Source organism: Candoia aspera, chromosome 8 (assembly GCF_035149785.1).
Source record: "Candoia aspera isolate rCanAsp1 chromosome 8, rCanAsp1.hap2, whole genome shotgun sequence".
NCBI classification, from domain to species: domain Eukaryota; kingdom Metazoa; phylum Chordata; class Lepidosauria; order Squamata; family Boidae; genus Candoia; species Candoia aspera.
Window position 1 is genome coordinate 37914576 of NC_086160.1, and position 22228 is coordinate 37936803.

The 22228-nt window shown below is 38.2% G+C and overlaps 1 protein-coding gene across 1 annotated transcript in view; it reads left to right on the forward strand.

Annotated features, from left to right (window-relative positions):
• The window catches only part of IQCM (IQ motif containing M), a 104601-nt gene that overhangs the window by 68160 nt on the left and 14213 nt on the right, over positions 1-22228 (forward strand). The window contains exon 9 of the mRNA XM_063310722.1: positions 16489-16647. Within this exon, the coding sequence (XP_063166792.1) occupies positions 16489-16647 (159 nt within the window). The remainder of the gene's footprint in view (positions 1-16488; positions 16648-22228) is intronic.

Genomic DNA, 22228 nt, shown 5'->3' on the forward strand with positions numbered 1-22228 from the left:
TTTTGCCAAGTAGATCTCTGTTGATGAGGTATCTAGCCCTCCTTTACTAGGGTTTCCTAGTAGATGCCATTATAATTCTGTGTGAGAATATTTGGAATAAAGTACTGATGAGGATTTCAAAGCTAAGTTAGGATATGGAAAGAAATTTACGGCATCTATTTAGAGGGCTTATTTTTCAAAAATGTCACTTGACCAAAAATTTGTCACTTAAGTTGTATAAGGTACACTGAGCCAGGGAGGACACTTGAGATTTGATAACAAAAACAGGTCTATAAGCCCCGCAAACCTCAAACAGCTAGTTTTCTTCCCAAGGGTTATGGTAGCTATGGCAGGAAGTGACACCATAAATGAGCAATTGGCAGGGTCACCTTCCATTACGGTGTGGCTGTGATGGCTTACTTTCCAGTCATATTCTCACCCAGCCATAGATAACATGTGTAGCTGCAAAAGAAAACAAACAACACAAAATGATTGTATCTGACTGCAATAAAGCTTTAAGGCGGCTTTCACTGATGTCAAGGGAAGCTCTCTCTGGTCACCAAGAAAGCCCTTTTTTCCCCAGTTTGTGAAGAGGCATGGTAGCCTATGGAGGAAAAAGCAAAGCGAGGGGCCAAGTGTGAAGAGGAGAGGTTGGTGAAGAAGATGGTAGACTAAAGAATCTCAGTGCTGCTTTGGAGGAAAGCAGCCTATTCCTAAATAAGCTGAACACTATTCTTCTGAGTAATAGTGTAGATTAATAATCTATAACATAATATTTGATAGGAAGTATAGATATTACAGAATTCCCATTAAAAAAACAACAACATAGCTACTTACCTGGGACTTTCATGTACACATTTTTGTGGTAATTAGAGACTGAAGACCTGATTAATGGGAATCACATTAAGGTCTCTATTATTCTAGATACTAGAAAAGATACAATGACTGGGAAACCTTGGAGTTTTAATCAGACACATCTGGAACAGAGCAAGTTAGGGAGAGCTGCTGTAGACATGCATCTATTCTTGCAATAGTAGTGGGTGTGGGGCATCATATTGGCTCTAGTAATTATAAATATTATATTTCCTATTATATTAGGATCAGCATTTCATTAGCAGAGATGTGCCAGTTCTATGGCTTCAACAGATGGTCATATGTTTCCATTATTCAGAAATAGCCTCTGCCAGTACAGGAGAGATTTCTGCTTAAGCTGGATAAATACCTAAGGCAAGCATCCTTGGCCTTTGGGGCTGGTGAACACTCAGGAAATTTTGAGGAGATGTATGTGGTCTTGCAAAATGACTGCTGGAAAAGGTATATATTCATTCACAAAATAGCTGTCTTTGGGGACAATTATAAAGTATTGATTTATCAGAATGTGTCCAGATCTATGGAACCTAAGGCAGGAGATTTATACTTTTGTAAAATTACTGTGCACCATTATAAATCTCTTATAAGCTCTACATCTAAAAAGGAGAAGGTTTAGTTAATAATAGAACAATGAGGATGTAGGGTTTCTTTGCAATATTACTTTGATAATATAAGGAGGAAAGTGCCAGTGTGATTTAAAACCCTACATGTTTTATCCATGCTGTGTTCATGGAATAAGTTTTAAAAGCCATTTAATGAAAAATGGCATGCTATATTAAAATCATATTTTGGAAAATGGCTTAATTATGAAGTTCATGAACTTTAGAAAGCCTGTGTTGATTTCAGAGTTTAGAGTAGTAATTTTAAGATTAAAATGCTATGAGAAATATCATTTAAGAAGTCTTGTTTCTGAAATATTTAGAATCCTGTTAGAAATAGAAAACCACGTGGATAATAATTTTACAGCTAAAAAGAGCAATCCTGGTGACTTGAACATCAGACATAAATTGGAAGCATTGTTACATCTGTTCCTGCAATTTTCCTTAGCATCAGTTTCAGTGGTATTATCACTTATCAATAGTATGTAACACACTACAAGTACAAGAGAATGTATAAATTTGTACAAATGTAGAACACCCACAAGGTGATGGTGACAGATCTGTTGAAGGATGTCCAGATATATGAGATTTTGACTTTAGTCTGCTTAATTTTTCTTTATTGAATACTATCAATATACAAGATGTTTTATAGCACAAATACATCATCTACAGTATGCTTCTCCCATGGCTTTTTAAGGAGGCCCAACCTCACCCATTTGCTGTTCTTATTTAGAAAGTAATTTAACAGTTAAGCCAGAGTTAACATTAAGAAGGTTTAAGATACATTGGACAAGAATCAGTTTATGAAAATGAAATGGATAGGGCTTTAAGAAAAACATGGCTTCTACTACTTGAGTTTTGTAATAGTGGAAAGTAGTATAGTAACAGACTAAATCAGTCTTTGGATATGACCGGCTTGTGAATGAACACACTCATTTTCCCTTTGGTCTGATTTCATACTGTCTCTGATATAAATAGATTATGTACTCCTGCTTTATAGGATAGAAAAGACATGTTCTGTTTCCAAAATATTTAGAATCTATAAATTAATACAGGGAAGATCTGCATTAATGCATTAACTGTTAGAATATGGATTTTGATCTCAATTTCTCCTGGGCTCTCTATTCCAAAGAATACTACCACTGGCAAGAAGTAAATACCCTTCTCTTCATGGACAATATGGTACAATGGTTTGGGTACTAGAATAATGCAAGGAACAGCCAGGACCAAGTTCATACTCAGTCTTTAACAGCTTTCTTATCATCACCTTGTGGGTTTTTATATTAAATACTCAGTCAAGAAAAGTCACCCCTTGGTAACCTTTGGCAAGTCATTATCCCAGCCTAATCTATTTCATTGGGTTGTTGGGATTAAAACTGGAGAAGGGAGATATCACTTGGAGTTCATGGAGGAAACATATGATATAAAATTATCAAATAAATACTGCAACCAAAATACATGAATGTTTTATCTTTGCACTATGATACCGATTCATATGATACATATGTAAATTGATTCTCACATGATTATTTTGCCTCATTGTTCCAGTATTTCTCCCCCCTTTAACTTGTCCTTTTAGTGAATAAGTTTACAATTAGTACAGAGTTAAGCATTTTGCATTCTTGCACCACCAGGGACAAGGCATACCTTGGAAAGATTGCAGACCACTGCAATAAAGCAAATATTGCAATAAAGCTAGTGACACAAATTTTGGGGTTTCCCAGTGCATATAAAAGTTATGTTTATACTATATTGTAGTCTATAAGTGTGCAATAGTATTATGACTAAAAAACAATGTACATACCTTAATTAAAACATTCTTTATTGCTAAAAATGCTAATCATCATCTGATCCTTTTGCTGTTGGAAAAATGGCACTGATAGACTTGCTCAATGCAGGGTTGCCACAAACCTTCAATTTGTTAAAAAAAAACAATAACTGCAAAGTTCAACAAAGTGAAGCGCAATAAAACAAGGTATGCCTGTACTGTAGATCAGGGAGGGAAAATGTGAAGAAAACACCTCAGCTGTGAAGTTAGAGAAAAAAAATTGATTCTCCATATGGAAGGGAATTTTTTTTTCTATGCCTCTCATCCTTCTTCCAGTCTACATGATCTGAGCCAACTAACATTATGCCACAGAGATATTAAACACCAAGAAAAATGTTTATTAGATGGAGACTTCCAGGTGTGGAATGGTGAATTAACATGTCTCTGAAAGAGCAGATGACGATGTTGTGGCCATGGCTGAAAGACCAGCAAGTAGACCAGACCCACAGGACCTCTCAAGAAAAGGAGAGGATGCAGATCATCCATTTGTGCTCCAGTCAGGTGCTTCTCATGAGGACACCTCAGGACAGTGGTTTCCCACAGGTTTGAGTCCTGGGAGATGAAGAAAAGCCATCAAGCTCTCAACTGTGGCAGAGCCTTTTTAAGGACACTGGATTCATTACCCTCACTTTCTAATCACTTTTGGAAATAAATTATTTAACTATCCTAAGGCTAATAGAGATCTTCAAAATGACAAATTTGCAAAGCCACCTCTTCCAGAATAAAAGAAAAATTAACTATAAGCTTAAGAATTTAAATAATTTGAAATAAACAAGACTTTAACTCAAGAAAAAGACTTTAACTCAAGAAAGTTATAAACAAATTAAGAGACCAGACAAATTTGGAATATTAGGATTTTTGCTATAAGATTTTGGAAATAATTATATAAATAAATAGCACCTTTGCGGGAACTAGATTGTTTAGTCTATCTTAAGTCGTAACAGGAATTTGAGACTTTATGATTTCAGAAATTGGACACTAGAGGGGATTAAAGATTCCAGACAGAAAAGGGAAAAGGCGTGGGGGGAGAGAGAAAGGCTTGTTTTTTGTTTTTGGTCAGCATTGGGACAAAATGACAGAAATGGTATGACATGAGAAATACTTCAGGAGATTTTTGAACAATAAGGTCAGAAAAGAGCAGCTAAAATGTCTGCTTCTATGGATAGATTATTTTCAAAAGATGTTAAAGAAGAAATAAGAGATGGGGAAGAGAATACCTTGGAAGATCTACAGGATAGAAAGCTGAAACAAACCTCACCTGATGCAGAAATAATAGAATATAAATAAATAATTGAAATACTTGAAAATAAAAAAAAGGAGATTATAAGACAGAAATAACAGTTAAAGTGGAAATACAAATGATAAACCAAGAGAATGACCTGGATAATGACTTCTTACTGGATTTATTTTATTTGTTTATTTATTTGTTAATCAAATTTATCACCGCTCATCTCCCAAAAGGGATTCTGGGCAGTTTACAATAAAACATAAATAAAAATATAAAACTATAAAACACTGTAATACATAATACAATAAATATAATAAACACCTCGATGGCTGAAAGTTCTTTATAATTTGCAGGCAGAGCTGGGTACTTCTAACGAACTAACCATCCACAAGAATGGCTACTCTCCCTCCCGCCCCAGGCATAATTACAGAACCAGCTCTTTAGCTGTTTCCTAAAGTCCAGGAGGGAGGGAGCCAATCTCACTTCTGGGGGAAGGATATTCCAAGGGACAGGTGCTATTGCAGAGAAGGCCTGCCGCCTGGACCCCGCCAGATGGAATTCTCTTGCAGACGGCATCCGTAGCATGCCCTCTCTGCACAACCGTGTGGTACAGGCTGATGTGATGGGGAGGAGATGGTCCCTTAGGTAACCTGGACCTGTGCCATGTAGGGATTTAAAGGTCATAACCAACACCTTGAATTGGACCTGGAAGCATACTGGCAACCAATGCAGCTCATGGAGCAAAGGAGTGGCGTGTGCTGATCTTGGGAAACCCAAGATCACCCACACAGCTGCATTTTGCACCAGCTGTAGCTTCCGGATACTCTTCAAGGGTAGCCCCATGTAGAGCGCATTGCAGTAGTCTATATGGGAGATAACCAGGGCATGAGCGACCATTCAAAGGGCGTCTTGCTCCAGGAAGGGGCATAACTGGCGCAGAACATGAAGTTGCACAAAGGCCCTCCGAGGCACAGCTGCCACCTGCTGTTTGAGCAGGAGCCATGAGTCCAGGAGGACCCCCAAGTTACGCACCGGGTCTGTCTGGGGCAGTGCAACCCCATCCAGAACTAAAGATGACAATTTCCCAGAAATCGAGGAGCCATTAATCCACAGCCACTCCATCTTCCCCGGGTTCAGCCACAACCTGTTGTCCCCCATCCAGGCCCCCACAGCCTCCAGGCACTCAGAAAGGGTGGCCACAGCATCACTTACTTCACCTGGGATGGAGATGTATAATTGGGTATCATCCGCATATTGATGATACCCTGTAGTGACAGATGATTTCACCCAGTCGTTTCAAGTAGATGTTAAAAAGGAGCGGAGAGAGTACCGAACCCTGTGGCACCCCACAAAGGAGGGGCCGCGGGCCGGATCTCTTGCTCCCTATCAACACCGACTGGGACTGACCCTGGAGGGAGGAGGTGAACCAGCACAGAACCACGCCACCCCCCCCCCCAACTCCCTAAGTCGGTCCAGAAGGATACCATGGTCAATGGTATCAAAAGCTGCTGAGACGTCAAGAAGAGCAAGGATGGATGCCCTGCCTCCATCTCGCTCCCGTGAGATTTTTTTACAAAAATACTTTTATTTTTACAAAAATTTTTTTACAAAAGTACTTACTGGATTTATAAAAGCCTTTGAGATGGGAAAAAGAAAATCTGAAGAGAGATCAAATCCAGCAAGAACAACTGAATGAATTAAAGACTAAGACTGTTGGAAGCAAAAGGGAGGAGTACAAGGGTAGTTTGTTTGACCAAGGTCAAAACAAGACACATTTCTGTAAAGCTCTGGGAACTCTTTATGGACTTTTTGCTGACATCAGGACTGAAATGTTAATGATTTATGGATTTTGTATGAATAAAGGATGGGTTATGGGAAGAAGAGATAATTGTGTGTAACCTTATAAGGGGTGAAGGATTAGTAAGTTTGCTTGTACTTATTGTGATGAAGATCAGAAGTCACTTCTTTAAATATTTCTTTTCTCCTTCTCTTTTCTCTTCTTTTTTCTTTGCACGTTCTATTCTCTTTCTTTATTCTTAGTTTTGTTTGCATTGGTTTTTACTATTGTTATTAGGTTTTTCAATAAAAATTATTTTAAAATGTTTATTAGATGAATCAACATATTTTCTGTTGTGCCAAGAACTAGACTGCAGGGGATTCCCCAATATGAAATTTGCTCTTTTCTCCCCACAGCAGTCCTTTTTCTGGGTTTATGTTTCATAAAGCTATCCAGCATGGTATCAAACTTGACCTTTTCTAGTCAATTGCTTTTATCCCATCAATGCATGTAGGAAATAAGGATTACTGCTAAGGTTTTGTGTTCTCCTTGAACTATTACAGTCACTTGAAAATCTTTTCTGGAGGGCCTCCTATGGAATAATGTTGGATTGTGATCATATAAGCACACAGCTGGAAAAGAGATCAGTCAAAATTGGGAAGACATTTGTGCAACTTAGATGTCCTGTTTCCAGTTTACTGGATTAGAATGCCCACACTAGCAGTAAGAACCTGAGATTCTTTTAATGCCTCATCTACTCTATTGTATGCATTTATTTTTAATTCAACTGACAGAGTTGAGCTTGAGTTTGTTGTTAAGTATCCCAAAACTCATCACTGTGGGGACTCAGAGGACTTTGAATTTCATGGGCTAGCAATACCATGTACATTCTTATAAATACAAGTAACAAGAACTCTACAGTATATTGCAAGATTATTTGCAACCTTTTCACAACTAAAGCCATTATAGTTGTCATGGACTTATTACTTAGCTGTCTGTATTCCATAATCAATTGTTTTCTTGAACCTTTTGGGGCTAGATTTTTGTTCTTGTTTCTGTTCACAGGGTACTATTGGATTCTAAAAATGCTCATGCTTTATATAAATGGATGATAAAATAGTTTAAATAAATGATTGGCTATGTTGAAAGTAGACATATATTTGAAAAATGTATTATGAAACAGAAATGTAGTATTGCAAATATATTAAGTTATAGCCCTCCATATGCTAGATTACAATTGTTAACTTTTTGTACTACTGCCTATGTTGGCTAGGGCTAATGGAAGTTCAGAGCATCTGGACTTCTAATATTACAATTTTATTTAAAGTAAACAAAAGTCTTTAGTAATGTTTATTATAAGTTTGTATTATTGTTTCATTTTATTATACTATTTTTAATTCTTTTATTGCAAGAAGGCAATGTAAGTTGCTTAAAGTCCTGTTGGATTAGAGTGGGGTTGTTTGTTTGTTTTTTGGCCTTAAAGTCAGTGTTGACTCCTGGTGACTGCCTGGACTGGTCCCTGCAGTTTCCTTGGCAAGATTTTGGAAGTGGTTTGCCATTGCCTCCTTCTTAGGGCTGAGACAGTGTGAGTGGCCCAAGGTCATCCAGCTGGCTTTGTGCCTAAGGCATGACTAGAACTTACAGTCTCCTAGTTTCTAGCCCAATGTCGTAACTACTACACCAAACTGGCTTTATAGATTACGTATCAGTGTACATATATGTTCATATATGTATGAATAAGACAATGGTATTATTAGCAAAACCTTTTATTCCTTAAAGCTAGTCCTGCTTAAAACTAGTCCTGCTTTAAATGTCTCTTAAATACATAGGGGTGGCTTTAGTTCAAGTCTATGTTTGAATAAGACACTGCATGCAGTTCCATAATAATTATGTATATTTAAATGTCTTTGATCTTAATGGGGGAAACCCACATAAAATTTACAATAAACTATTTTCACGTATTTTGAACAGTAGGCAATAATTTTACTATGCAACTTTGAAAAGTTACAAATTATTTTTCATTAAAAGATTCTCATGTTTGCCTTCTGTCTGTGATTGAATCTCCCCTCTTCTTTTATTAATCTTTTACACAATCGGAAGACTAATTAATATTGTAAGCCACAGCTTTCAGAGGAATGAGACCATCAGTTTAATATCATTCATCTTTTGTTGCAGACAAATGGTTTATTAATGTTTTGCAAATTATACTCACGTTGTAATAAAATACTGTGGAGTTAGTTTGGAGAGAATTTCTGTTTGATCACATGGACTAGAACTATTGTATTGCACATAATACACTGTGAACATTAAAAAAACTGGTTAGCAATATAAATTAATAGTAAGAATGATGCGTTACACATACCTCTGTCTGTGTGTGTGTGTGTGTGTGTAGGCACTGATCATAGCAGCACAAAAACAGGCACTAAACACCAGATCTATAGAAGCAGGGGTCTACCACACTAGACAGGACCCGAGGTGCAGACTGTGCAGAAGCCTCAGAGACAGTCCAACACATAGTGGCAGGGTGTAAGATGCAGGCAGGAACAGCATACACTGAATGGCACAACCAAGTAGCTGGCATTGTGTACAGGAACATCAGCACAGTGTATGGGCTAGACCCTCCCAAGTCCAGATGGGAGATTCAACAGAAGGAGAATAATATTATTCTATTCTATTCTATTCTATTCTATTCTATTCTATTCTATTCTATTCTATTCTATTCTATTCTATTCTATTCTATTCTATTCTATTCTATTCTAATATTCTATTATCTATAATAATATTATTCTCATGGAGAATAATAGGGCTAAGATCCTGTGGGACTTCCAGATCCAGATGGACAGGCAAGTATTGGCCAACCAACCAGACATCGTGGTGGTAGACAAGGACCAGAAGACAGTAATGGTGATAGATGTAGTGGTACCAAGTGAAAGCAACATCAGGAAGAAGGAGTATGACAAGCTGGAGAAGTACCAGGACCTGAAGGAAGAACTAGAGAGGATGTAGAAGTGAAGGCCAAAGTGGTCCCAGTGGTGGTAGGAGCACTCAGGGCTGTGGCTCCCAAACTGGGAGAGTGGCTCCAATAGATCCCAGGAGCAACATCAGAACTACCTGTCCAGAAGAATTCAATGCTAGGAACAGCTAAGATACTGCGTAGAACCCTCAAACTCCCAGGCCTTTGGAAGAGGACCTAAGGTTGAGGAAGACAAATACCACCCATAGGGGTGAGAAGGAAATTTTTCATATTTAAGATGGCAGTGGTGAGGGTGGTTGTTTGAGGGGCTCTGTAGTAACTTTTGAAGTATGGTTGATGGTGAGGCTTTTGAAGGTCTTGGGAAGTGTGGAGGGCTGTGATTTGAGCTTTGAAGAGATTTGGAACATGTTGGAGAGTTGGAGAGTTGGAGGGAAAGTTGGAGCAGAGTTGGTACTGAGAGCTCTCATGAGCCATGAGGGAGAGAGTGCAGTGAGCAGAGACCTTGTAGAACTGTTTGGAGGACTGTGCTGGGTGTTGGAAGACAGGTTTCTGCCCAACCCATGGATCCCTCATGGGCTGCACTGGGACTTATCCTTGGATGGGCTTCCTTCTGGAGCAGTTAAGAGCAGCCAGTGTCTGGGAGCTGGATTTCTGAAACTGTGGCTCCAGCAAGATGGTGTGGACCATGTGATGGCAGCAGAGATGGCAGGGAAGACAATCTCTCCTGGTCTTTGTCGAGGGCAGCAGCTGGACCTACTTACATGGATGCTATAAGCATCATGGAGGAGAGTGGGCTGCAGTGACTGATGGACCCTGTTGGGTTCCAGAGGGAGCTAGGGGTTATAACTGAAGATCTGCTGTGTAGTCCTGCTGAGGCCTTGGTTGCTGCCTGAAATAGGAGGGTGACTGAGTCTCTAGACAGGATTGTGCCCATGTGACCTCTCCTGACCCAAGGATCTTGTTGGGCTCCATGGTATACAGAGGAACAGAGAGGAATGGAACAGATCAAGAGACGTCTAGAGCATTGATGGTGGAAGAGAAAGAACGAATCCAACTGGATACAGATAAGAGCTGTTATTAAAGCCTACCTTGTGGTGATTCATGCAGCGAAGGGGCAATACTTCTTTGTTTGAATTGCATCTGCAGATAATTGCCTGGCAGCTCTTTTTAAGGTGACCTGTCTCCTTCTGGGTAAGGAGGATTTGGGGGTATACATGCAGGAGCACACTGAGGCATTTGCAGATTTTCTGACAGGTAAAATCACTTATCCCAGTTCGATGCCAGTGTGGATAATGGTCTGGTTAAGTTGCCTGGGATGGGTTCTTGCCCAGTTATCTGGGAACACTTTGACCCTGTTGCTCCTGAGGAAGTGGACAGAATCCCAGGGACTGTGAGCTTGGCCACCTGTGTGTTGGATCCATGTCCCTCCTGGCTAATAAAAGCCTCCCAGGAAGTGACATCTGGGGGTGTACTGGTGGTGACTAATGCATCTCTGGAGGAGAGGGTAGTATCACAGCCTTTTAAAAAGGCTGTGGTTTGCCTCCTCCTTAAGAAACCATCGCTGGATCCCACCCTGATGGACAGTTTTCATCCTGTCTCCAACCTCCCCTTTTTGGAGAATGTGGTTGAGAAGGTGGTTGCACTGCAGCTCCAGAGGATCCTGGATCAAATGGATTATCCGGACCTCTTTCAGTCAGGGTTCAGGCCTGGATATGGGATGGAAACGGCATTGGTGGTGCTTTTTGATGATCTCTAGCAGGAGCAGGATGGAGGGTTTGCAACCATCCTGGCTCTACTTGACCTCTCGGCGGCTTTCAATACCATCAACCATGGTATCCTTCTGGAGTGGCTTCAGGGGTTGGGGGTGGGTTGTACATCTCTGCCCATGGTGAGTTAAGTGATGCCACGATTGCCCTCTCCCAGAAAAGGCTGTTGAGGTCTGGATGGGGACCAGATGTCATGATTGCCCTCTCCCAGCCTGGAGGCTGTTGAGGTCTGGATGGGGAGCAATAGGTTGAAGTTGAACCCTGGCAAGATGGAATGCTGTGGGTTTGGGGCTCTTTGGTTTCCAGAGAATTACCATCTTTGGTCTTGGATGTGGTTGCGGTGCCCCAGACAGACCCTGTGTGTAACCTAGGGGTTCTCCTGGACTCATGTTTCCTGCTCAAAGAGCAGGAGGCAGTTGTGGCCAGGAGAGCCTTTGCACAACTCTGTGTTGTGCATCAGCTACACCCATTCCTGGACCAACAGGCCCTTCTCACAGTGACCCACAACCTAGACACCTCCCGTTTGGACTATTGTAACACGCTCTACATGGGGCTGCCCTTGAAAAGTATCCAGAAGATTCAGTTGGTTGAAAATGCAGTGGCCTGCATAGTTTTGTGCAAGCCTAGACTTGTGCATATGTCACCTCTTTTGTGGGAACTGCATTGGTTGCTGTTTTGCTTCACAGTCTAATTCAAGGTGCTGGTTATCACCTTTAAAGCCCTACATGGCTTGAGGCCAGGTTATTTGCTGGAGCGCCTTTCCCCAGTTACATCTACCCGGCCCATCAGAGCAGGGAGGCAGGGCATGTTGCAGGTACTTTCAGTTAGGGAGGTACGTCTAGTGGGACCAAGGAAAAGGGCCTTCTCCATAGTGGCTCCCTCCCCTTGGAAATCATTCCCCCAGAAATAAGATTGGCCCCCTCCTTGCTCCTTTCCTGGAAGTCCCTGAAGGCATGGTTCTGTCAACAGGCCTGGCGACCCAGGCTGCTTTGGAACCAATCAAGTGACTGATATGAATGTGTTTGCTGCCACCAGGGGATGCCTATTGTGTTTCTATGTTTTTTAATTCTGTAAGCCATCCGGAGTTACCATGTGTGAGTTGGGCAGCCTTATAAATCTGTTTAATAAATAAATAATAAATAAATAAATATACCATATTATCCTCTGCTTCTTCTCCACACTTCTCTGCTTTTAGTCAGAAGAAAAATAGAAAAGAAACTACCCCTGTTCCCTAGTACCTTCACTCCCCAAGGATGATCAAAGACTCATGTTGGTTAATGGAGTAAGAAAAGGTTCCTTAAGATCAAAAGCCCTGATAATATTTGTCTTTATGATTGAAAAGGATGCTGTGCATCACATTTCTTATTGTGAGAAATCATGCAACTTGTAATATACAGTAGTTTATGATTTTCCACCAAGAAAAAATGTTCTTTTTATTATTTGCTACCAGCTACTTATCCAACCAACCACTTGCCATTTTGATTATGCATTCATTAGGGTTCTATGACAGCAAGTGTAATGTAGTGGTTAAGATTCTGGATGAGGAATTGAAAGACTCAGATGATCTGACCAATCATTCCCTCTCAGACTGGGACAAGCTAGCGGATAAACAAAATCCCTTGTCACATCATACATTGATAACTTTGCTGTAAGACCTAGGCAAGCACAGTACAAAGTTAAGCAGATGCTGCAACCATGTTGAACAAATGCTAAGAAAACAACAACATTCATTAGATATATAACCTAACTTTTATTCAGGAGCTCAACCCTAACCCTTCCTTCCTTTTCCTCTCCCTCTTACTTTGGAAAAGGAGAAGGGAGGGTTAGTTTGCAATTTTTGTTGCACCGATTTACATATTTATGTATTTATTTAGACATTTTTGTACTGCCCATTGAGGCAGGTGTGCCTTCTTTGATTGGATTGATTCGATTTTCACTTGAACATTGAATTATTTTGTACAACTGAGCATCAGGGCAGAATTTCCTGCAATATTTCTACAGTATGGTTATTAATGAAATGGAAAACATGTTCTGCTGAGCTTGAAATAGAACATCTCCAACTAAAACATGCCATCTAAACTTTCTGCATGGTTTGTGTCCTGATGTAATGAAACAGTAAGTATTCTATTTATTACTGGAACAAAACACATTTCAAGTGTTTTAGTTATAAGAAATGATACAGTACAACACAGTATGAATCTTTTGCTCTTTTGTTTTTCATACAAATACTACAAGAGTAGATGGGACTATAGTCTACATTGACTTCTACCAGCCAGCCAATTCGCATAAACCCATCGAAATACATCATTTTAAAAACATTTCTGAAAGACAGAATTGATACAAATTTAACCAGAATTTAGCCCTTTCTTGCTAGAGAATTAATCTCACATTGTTAAATAAAGGCACATGGCTGTACGGAGAACTAATATATTATCTACATTATTTACCTACTTTAGGAACATTATTTAGGAATAATTTGGCAGGCAACAAATTATTAACATTATTGTGCTATACCCAAGTGTGGTGCTTAAACCCTTGCTTTATAATTACAATACCCTAGCAAAAACCTGTTCTGCAACCAGCAAGTAAGATATACATTCTGAAAAGCTCACAAGAGGACAAGAGCAATTTCACATAGGCTTATATATAGCCACACTCTTAGCCATAAATATACACATGACAATACACTCAGCAGAAGTTAAAGAGAACAAAAACTTAGCAGCACAGGAGGATAAGAAGCAACACAGAATCTTCAGTTTTGGCATTTTATGATGCTGTCCAGGAATTCGACATAGCAATGGAGCACATATATTATAACAAGGATCAAAGCAACTAAACATGGTATTAATTTTTGCTTTTACACAGGCTCAACAGCATTAGCAACATTTTTTGTGTGAAACCCAATAGAAGCTGCAACCACCCACCAACATGACCTTCAGCTTTCCTATAGTAAAGACTTTTTTAAAAATAAAAGCTATAACTTGCCAAGTAGTTTGGCAGGAATGCAACTACGAGCAATATTCTGTAGGGCCATGTGCTTAGCTGCTGTTTTTCTTCAACAGTCCATCACCTATAGCAGCAGGGGTGTAACTAGTTCCTGTCACTAGACTGGTTAGACTAGACAAAGGTTGAAGAAAAGCAATTCAGTCATAAGTCCCAACACAACATCCAGTTAGATAGTAGGCATAGCTGGAGCACACAACTACACTCAAAACACTAAATGTTGTTCTAATCCCAGAACAAGCCTCTTGAAATGTGAATATTCAAAGGCAGAAAAGTTTTGCAGATCACAAATTTACATTATGTTAAACCTACCAAATAAAATAGTATAAATATTGATTTTGGGGGGTATCTTTTAAACAGAATTTTTAGAAAAAGTGTCGTTCCTCATTCTTCATATGTTGAAGGCTTTCTAGTTTAATTTTCTGCTTTTTCCTACTTTTTTGACATTTTTTTTTCTTTTATTATTTGGGGCTACTCATGAAAATGTGTTAATGCAGTAACTAAAACCATCTTCATACGCTGCTGGTCGAAGCTTCAGTCCAAGTTACAGTATGTGAAAAGGCACTCCCTAAACAGTTAATAGGACCTGGGAAGCGTTGTTAGCTCTTGCATAATGTGTTCACATATTGCAGTACCATCCTTTCCCTTCTGTTAACACAACCATAACGGGACTGTATTTTGGCAGAAGAAAGGTGCCATATGACTGGCATTCTCCAAACTAGCAGTTCTAACTTCTTTTATTTGTTTTTCCTCATTACAAACCTTTGCTGACATGCCTTGAAATGCCTTTTTAAGCAATTTCACCTTTCAGCTGCTACAGTCTTGACCGTATGAATCTTCATTAATGTGCTTATATTTCTACTTAAGAAGACATTGTAATTAAGCAACAGATGCTTCATTAATTTAGGAATAAAGGCAGTGTATGTTGGCTCCCCTTTTCTTAACATATGAATACAGCAGTTTTCATTTTGATGAATGAATTGCTCTGTTTACAGTTTTTATTACTAATGAACTGGACTGTTCAATAAAAATGACATGACAAAAATATATGACATTCACTTATTTCATATTGAAGAAAGTAAACCCCATCACCAAAATGGTTTTTGTGATAATATTTTCTGAGCTTATATATTTAGGAGCTCTTGACATTCATTTAACTAGTTTGGACAAGAACTTTTGGCTAAAATGTGGCTTCATTTATTTCAGCCTGCCTCAGCCTGGACCAAAACTCCAGTCTGTCCCCACCTGACAGTTTAAGATAAAAATTCAGGTTCAGTATATCTGGGGGACTCTAGCTTGTCAAACCTGGATTCTTAAAATGTATATGCTAGACTGGATAGATTATATATGTTGCAACTTCATATGTGATATTTTATATAATACAGCCATTATGTATTACTTCATATATTATCTTTTCTTTCTATAACAGAAAGGTTTGTATTTATCATGGTAAGAAAAATATTAAATAGTTATACAGTATATATATCAGAGTGAGTAAAGATTTTATTAATTGCTTTTTGTAAAATGTTGCATGGTTATTACAATGAAGAACAGAGGTAGCAAAGCTCATCTTGGAGATCTCATACTGTCATGCTTGTTCTGTAACCTTCTAACCTTCTCTTACCCACGGTCAATAAGTGCCTATGGCTACAGGAGAATGTTTTCAGAACTGAATTCTGGCCCTTTTGGATAACATAAAGGTAAAGACATTCCAGTTACAGAATGTTCCCAACCAGTTTACCATCTATTATAGTTTTGCTCAGAAGTTGGAACGCATATTATTTCATGTACCATCTACCAGAAGACAGGACTAGAGATAATGGTTGGAAATTACTGAGGAGGAAAGCTTGGCTAAGTATCAGAAGAAACCTCTCAGTGGTAGTAGCTGTTTAACGATGAAATAACCTACTTAGGAACTAATGAGCTCTCAATCTGTAGAGATATGATGGTTGCATGCTAAACTGCAAGATCTGCAGTTTAGCATGCAACCATGCTAACAGAGAGTTGGGCTAACAGAGTTCAGATGTGTCTCTTAACTGTATGATTTTATGTGACTGGTACTTCTGCCTCATGCTGTTACAGTATGAATGTTTCGTATGCCCAGGGATGGAGCTGGCTGGCAATGATGTATTTCCCCTCCTCATCTGACTTCCTTTTCATTTGGATACCCTGACTCACATAATAAATATATACATTCAATTCCTCATATTAAAAACTGGCAGCAACTTGTTTTCTTTTTCCCAGAATCTAGTATTGGTTTGATGCTGTTATCACTGAATTGGGAAATCCTGTACTGTATACTGTAGATATGAGAGATAATAACAGTAACATGCTTATTCTCCATCTCTCTTTTAACCAGTGACTGTTCCACATCTTGTGGCAATAAATTCTATAGATACTGTAAATTAAATGTTATACCATTGAAATGGTTGTTTTTCACAAATAAATCTGTGCTTGTTTTCAGATTCCGGTTCAAAAAATATAAACATTAATAAGACTCAAGCAGTTGAAATAGCATTCATGTTGTATCCCCCTGTTGGTCTCAAATTAATAACAGCAGCTGCTCCTCGGTCAACCTGGATAAAACCAATTGTTGATGGAGAAGATTCATACATGTATTTATGTAAGCATTTTTAAATGGATTCTTTTTGTAAGAGTGTAACACTCAAATTTCTGCAATATCATTTATCATCGTGCAGATCTAATTTATTTTTGTAAATGGGAATCAGGATTTGATACAATCTATTTAGGTCTCTGGTGTGCCACATCACCAACCGTTTAAACTAACCAGTTTTGCTACACTGTCCTCACCAGCGGTATATCTCAAATGCTTTCAGTGTGGTATATCAACATGCTTGCATGTCTGAAACTTGCAGAGAGCGTCTTCAGCCAATCATTGCTCAGTCTGAGCTAGTATGAGGGTTATTTTTATACTAATTTAAAAATTTAGCAGTTACCAAGACAATAACCAGATGCAGGCTCCTCCACTTTCCATAAAAGAGCAAAGCTTTAGATGTCTACATTCAGAAGCAGAAGGACAGGACAAGAGTTCTGCTACCATAACTTCCTATATAAAGGTGTTTAATTTGAAAGTTAGTTATTCATTGGAATTCTTGTGATGAAATTTTAACCTGCTGTCTAATTAATACTATTAATCAATACTCTTGTAGATTGGACTGTTTCCAGTCTGGACTATAAGAAGGGAAGTCTGACAGCTAATTATTGACTGAGCTTGGATAAGCAAGCTAATAAGTGTTCATTTTTTTTGTTTTAAACTGGACAGTCACTGAGTTAATTGACCTTTCCCCTTCCTTCATAAAAAGAAAAATATGTTTCATGTAGCACATACATTTATCCATATACATTTTGTGATTCTATTGTTTGTCTGGAACGGTGCAGAACATTCATTTGTTCTGGAAGTTGTTGCAAGGGTAAATTGATTTTTAAAGTGATTAACAAATACTCTGAATAGCCCCAAATGATTAGGACTACAAAGCAAATATTGTGAAGGTGGCATTTTGTGAGATACTGTATATTGAGGGCATTGAATGATAGTAAGCACTGTGAATATTGCATGCTAGTCAATTGTATCCAAAGGTTTTTTCCTTAGTTCTGCTAAATGAAATTCCTCCAATGGATAAGCAAATGCTCACAAAGAAAGAATTAATTTTGGGGAATGTAAATTCATTCAAATTCTAAAGCAAGTGATAGAAAAAGGATTTCCCAAAGATGTCAAAGATTCAAGAGTTTTGAAAATTTGCAGCTGTGCTATGTAGACAACATTGCATGATTGATGGAGACACATCTGCCCTAAGAGGTGGAGAAAAAAACAGCATCTGAAAGTCTGATGTTTCAGATATTTCAGATGTATCAACTAATTCAGACTTTGCAGAAATAGGTATTTCAGTGATGTGACAGAAGTTCAGAGAAAACTGTCCACATATTCATCAGACACAATCCAATCATTGTAAGATATGGAGATAAAACTTCCCTTGGAGATTTTAATGTATGAGTAGATCAGGTGGGAGCACCCAGTTGTTCATACAGCACAAATACAAAAACTTTGAAGGAGGTATATACCTGCAGCTAATCTCAAGCTCCTATCACGAACTTGATGGCAGCTTCTTGAGCTAGATATATTTTCCTAACTTCATGCAGTGCTGTCCAGATTTGCCTGACATGGAAACCTTTTTATTTCATTTTGTATTCATTTTCATGTATATGAATGGTATAAAATTCTTTGAGATCTCATGTCAACACACTATGTTTCAAAGATATTCACTTATTTTCTGTTTTTGACCTGGTTGTGCTCATGTCCAGATTATAATATTCACAATAAAGACATAAAATTTGAAGACATTTTGCAGGAAAAACTGAAGGGAAAAGAAAGAAAAAAAGATAGAAGAAGAAAATAGATTCATTCCTCATCCTGGCAATTACCTTTCCTTAGACTTTGATTCTGCATTTAAATAAAAAAGCTAAACTGAAATGTTGATTTGTATTGAGGTAGAATTGGAAAGAAATTGAAAAATAAGTAAATTACCTGACTATTATAAAAAATATAGAAGTTAAAGTTAATAAGTTTTAAGCTTGCTGTATGCTATTCAGTTGATGTCTACATATTTTTTCACAAGATGGAAGAAATTGCACCATAATGTTTTATCTGTTCAGAAAGAGTTTGGATCTGCAGCTCATCATTCAGAATGTTACTTGTTCTGTTCTAGCATTATGTCTTAGTCCAAATCTCAACAGACATGAAAAACAGATACATAGATTCAGGAAACAGTATATATAAGGAATCTTCAAGTGCAGTGTACTGGGTAGCCTCTGTTTTTCCCCCTCGTGGTTGGTGAGATGGTGCCAGGAGAGGTATTATTGGATACACTTTTCTTTCTCATTCAGAAATCAGAGGTCTTTGTTTCTCTTCATCTACTCATAAATTTGGCCTAATGAACTGTTACCAGCACCATGTGTGGATAACAAGTTCTGCTCTGGGAGTTAATCATAGATTTTCCAGTCTATGTGATTATATGTGGTATCTTTTTCAGTAACAATGGTTCTTAAACTAGTTGAGAAAAGAACTGTAGCAGTTGCATTTAATCTGTTTGTTTTTAAAGTACTGTGAATTATCTTAACATTTTTTTTTGAAAAGATAGCACTGAATTTTTAAAAATATGTTGCACAGTTAATATTCAAATATCAAACACATTCCAGGTTCCATTTGTTGTTTCAGTCCACTTTTACTCTGTAATTATTCTGTAATTCTGTAAATCTTCAACATCATTTGTAAAGCAAAGGAATGATTAGGACTTGTTTCTGAATACGTTTGTGCATCTCTGTGTGTGTGTGTGTGTGTGTGTGTGTGTGCTTGCGCAATTATATGTATATGGCTGTGCTGATCGAAGGCGTTCTTCATCTGCTAAAATTGGGATTAGGAATTGCAAGAATTGCATGGCTGACACAAAAATGAAAGTCAGTGTGGCTGCTTCCTCTCTTCCCTGCTGTTGGTTTTCTTTAATTGAAGAGTCTGCAGAAAATAGTTTCTTGCTGCAATAAGTGAGGATCAGAGCTCAGGAAATGAATCTTTTATGGCCAAAGCCAATCAGGGAAGGAGGGCTCATATTTAGATATTTGCTTTTTTAAAATTCAAAACTCCATTTATGTTTCATTCTTCATGTCATTTTGTGGTGCCATGTTTGGTTTTCATGTGGTATCAGTTTTACATTTGCATTATTCATAAGGATATTAAAAGTTGGATGTGGCCTCCCAGAGAAAGCTTGTCTATGGTACCTCCTGTCTCTCAAACATCTTACATGGCCTGATGTTTCAGAAACGGCCATCAGCTTTTTGAGATTGAACTTCAGGCAGGGTAGAGAGAGATCGTTAGCTTCTGCTAGCCAACTTAAAACCTCAATTATCTACAGCATTTTTAGGAAAAATATTTCTTCTAGTGGGAATGCACCTAGCCAATAAACTCTGTTTTATGCTTTCTAAGGCTTTCACAGTTAGTCATTTTGCCTAGAGCAATCAGACTCACTTGCTATTCCAGCATTTGCACACTGTAAGGTAGCTTCTTAGAACTGCAAATCCAGCCCAGGGCTAATTATAATTATCCTTTTCCACCATAGCCAGCTGTGCAAGTTTCAAACTGCTCTAGAATGTTCCTTCCATTGGAAGGGAAAATTGTACATGCCTAGATTGGTCTGGTGTCTTCAGCTACAATGGATGCTATTCCTTTACCAATACTGAACTAAGAGTTAAATAGGAGCCTCCCCTTGCCAGCTTCTCTGTGTAGAGAGGAATAAGGGAAATTACCTTTCAAATAGCAAAATATCCAGACTATAATGTTGCTGTGTGCTAAAAGGGGATGGTTTTGTACTTCTCTTTAATTTTTCATTTAAAGTAGCATCTCTGTCTAAATTATCTAGTTTTTATTTGTGACATTTGGAACTCCTTTGTGTCAACTACACATGGTTGTGTTTACTGTGATTCATTGAAATTATCCATAAAGACATACTTCAGTTATACACTTTTATCATATTGATTTTATAATCAGTTTCTAAAACAAACAAAATTTGGAATGTTCCTGACATTTTTTATTTGGACTGACTGATAAAGAAATCTTGAAGCACTGTTAAAAGATGATGAAAAAAAAAGGGACTGAGCTATTTTTCTCAAGTTGAATTATATATCATAATTAAACAGTGTAGATGTTTACACCTTCTAAAAGCAAATCTACCTTTAGAAAGTTTCAGTAACAGTAATTTTGTTTGATATCCTTTATTTGACATTATTTTTATTTTTATTTAGATTTTAAAAGAAGGTCAGTTCTATTCTGGGTAGAACATAAGCTTTTTAGCCAAATAGTTTCTTTTTCTGGAGAATGTTTTAGAAACCTGACCTTGCCCTGAGTATTTTGAAGGTTCTGTTACAAACAGAATAGATATTAGAGAATCACCTTAATTCTGCAGTAAGAGAATGATAGCATGTGTAGAGTGGGAGGTGAATACAGATTGTCACAAAAAATTTAATCCATAGAATTGCAAAAAACACTGCCACTTTATTCACAGTTCACTAAGGTGCCAGCAGAAAATGGTTCACTGATTTTATACTACTATCTGTGACAAGAAACCAAGTAATCTATTCCTTGCAAGTGAGCTGATAACCTGCTCAGTTGATCTGTGAAGATCGAAAAGTGGATTATCAACAGTTAATGACAGGAAAAGAGGGAGATAGGAAACTGTCTATATTTAAAGAAAGGGAGAAAATGTGTATACATCTTCCAACTCAGCCATTAGGACCATTAGAACCATTAGGAGCTCCATGGCCTATAGGATGAGAATCAGTTTACTGGGCTGACTTTAAAATAAATATGCATAAGACTTCACTGTAACTCTTGAAGAGGTGTGTCAAGCAGAAGTGGGGATGCTCATGCTGGTGTGTTTTAACTTTGTGTTTATTTTTAACAGGTGACTCTTAGCTTCACTATAGTCTTACTGAATGTGGCACCAAGCCCAATGGCATTTTAATCTGATGTCCGTTAATCTATACCAGTGTTTCTCAACCTTGGCAACTTTAAGCTGTGTGGACTTCAACTCCCAGAATTCCCCAGCCAACCATGCTAATACAAATAGCAGGCCAAGCATTACAAAGATAGTAATCAGCAGGTGTTATGCTCACTTGCCTGAGCAGATCCCTCAGCTCCAGGCTCTAATCTTTGTTTGTTTGATGAGATTATGGCTCCAGCAGTTGGCCAACTAAATATGCTCTCTGGATTTCCCAGCGAATAGAAAAGCAGAGAGTCCGTACTGTATACAGTACAAAGATCCTGAAAATTGTCTCATTTTTGTAACAAGACGGAATGCTTCGTAACACAGCATTGATATGTGTCAGGGAGGCAAGCAGCCTCTTAATGGTTGCAAGATGTTGAAAGGAACTGAGCTGAAGCAGTATGGGGTTCCTGTCATGATTCAAGAAAGCCTTTTGATCATTTAAAATAAACTCAAACAATGAACGTCCTGAAAAATTAGAGTGTTTTTAATGGTGTTCTATAAAGCTTGTTGACATCATGCCAGGCTAAGTATCTGGGGTACTCAAAGGAGGAGAAAATACACTGCTTTCATGATGGATAAGTGGTTTATACCTCACAGTGTTAAATTCAAACAACAATGGTTAATTTGTGAATATGTGCCTGCTCTTATTAT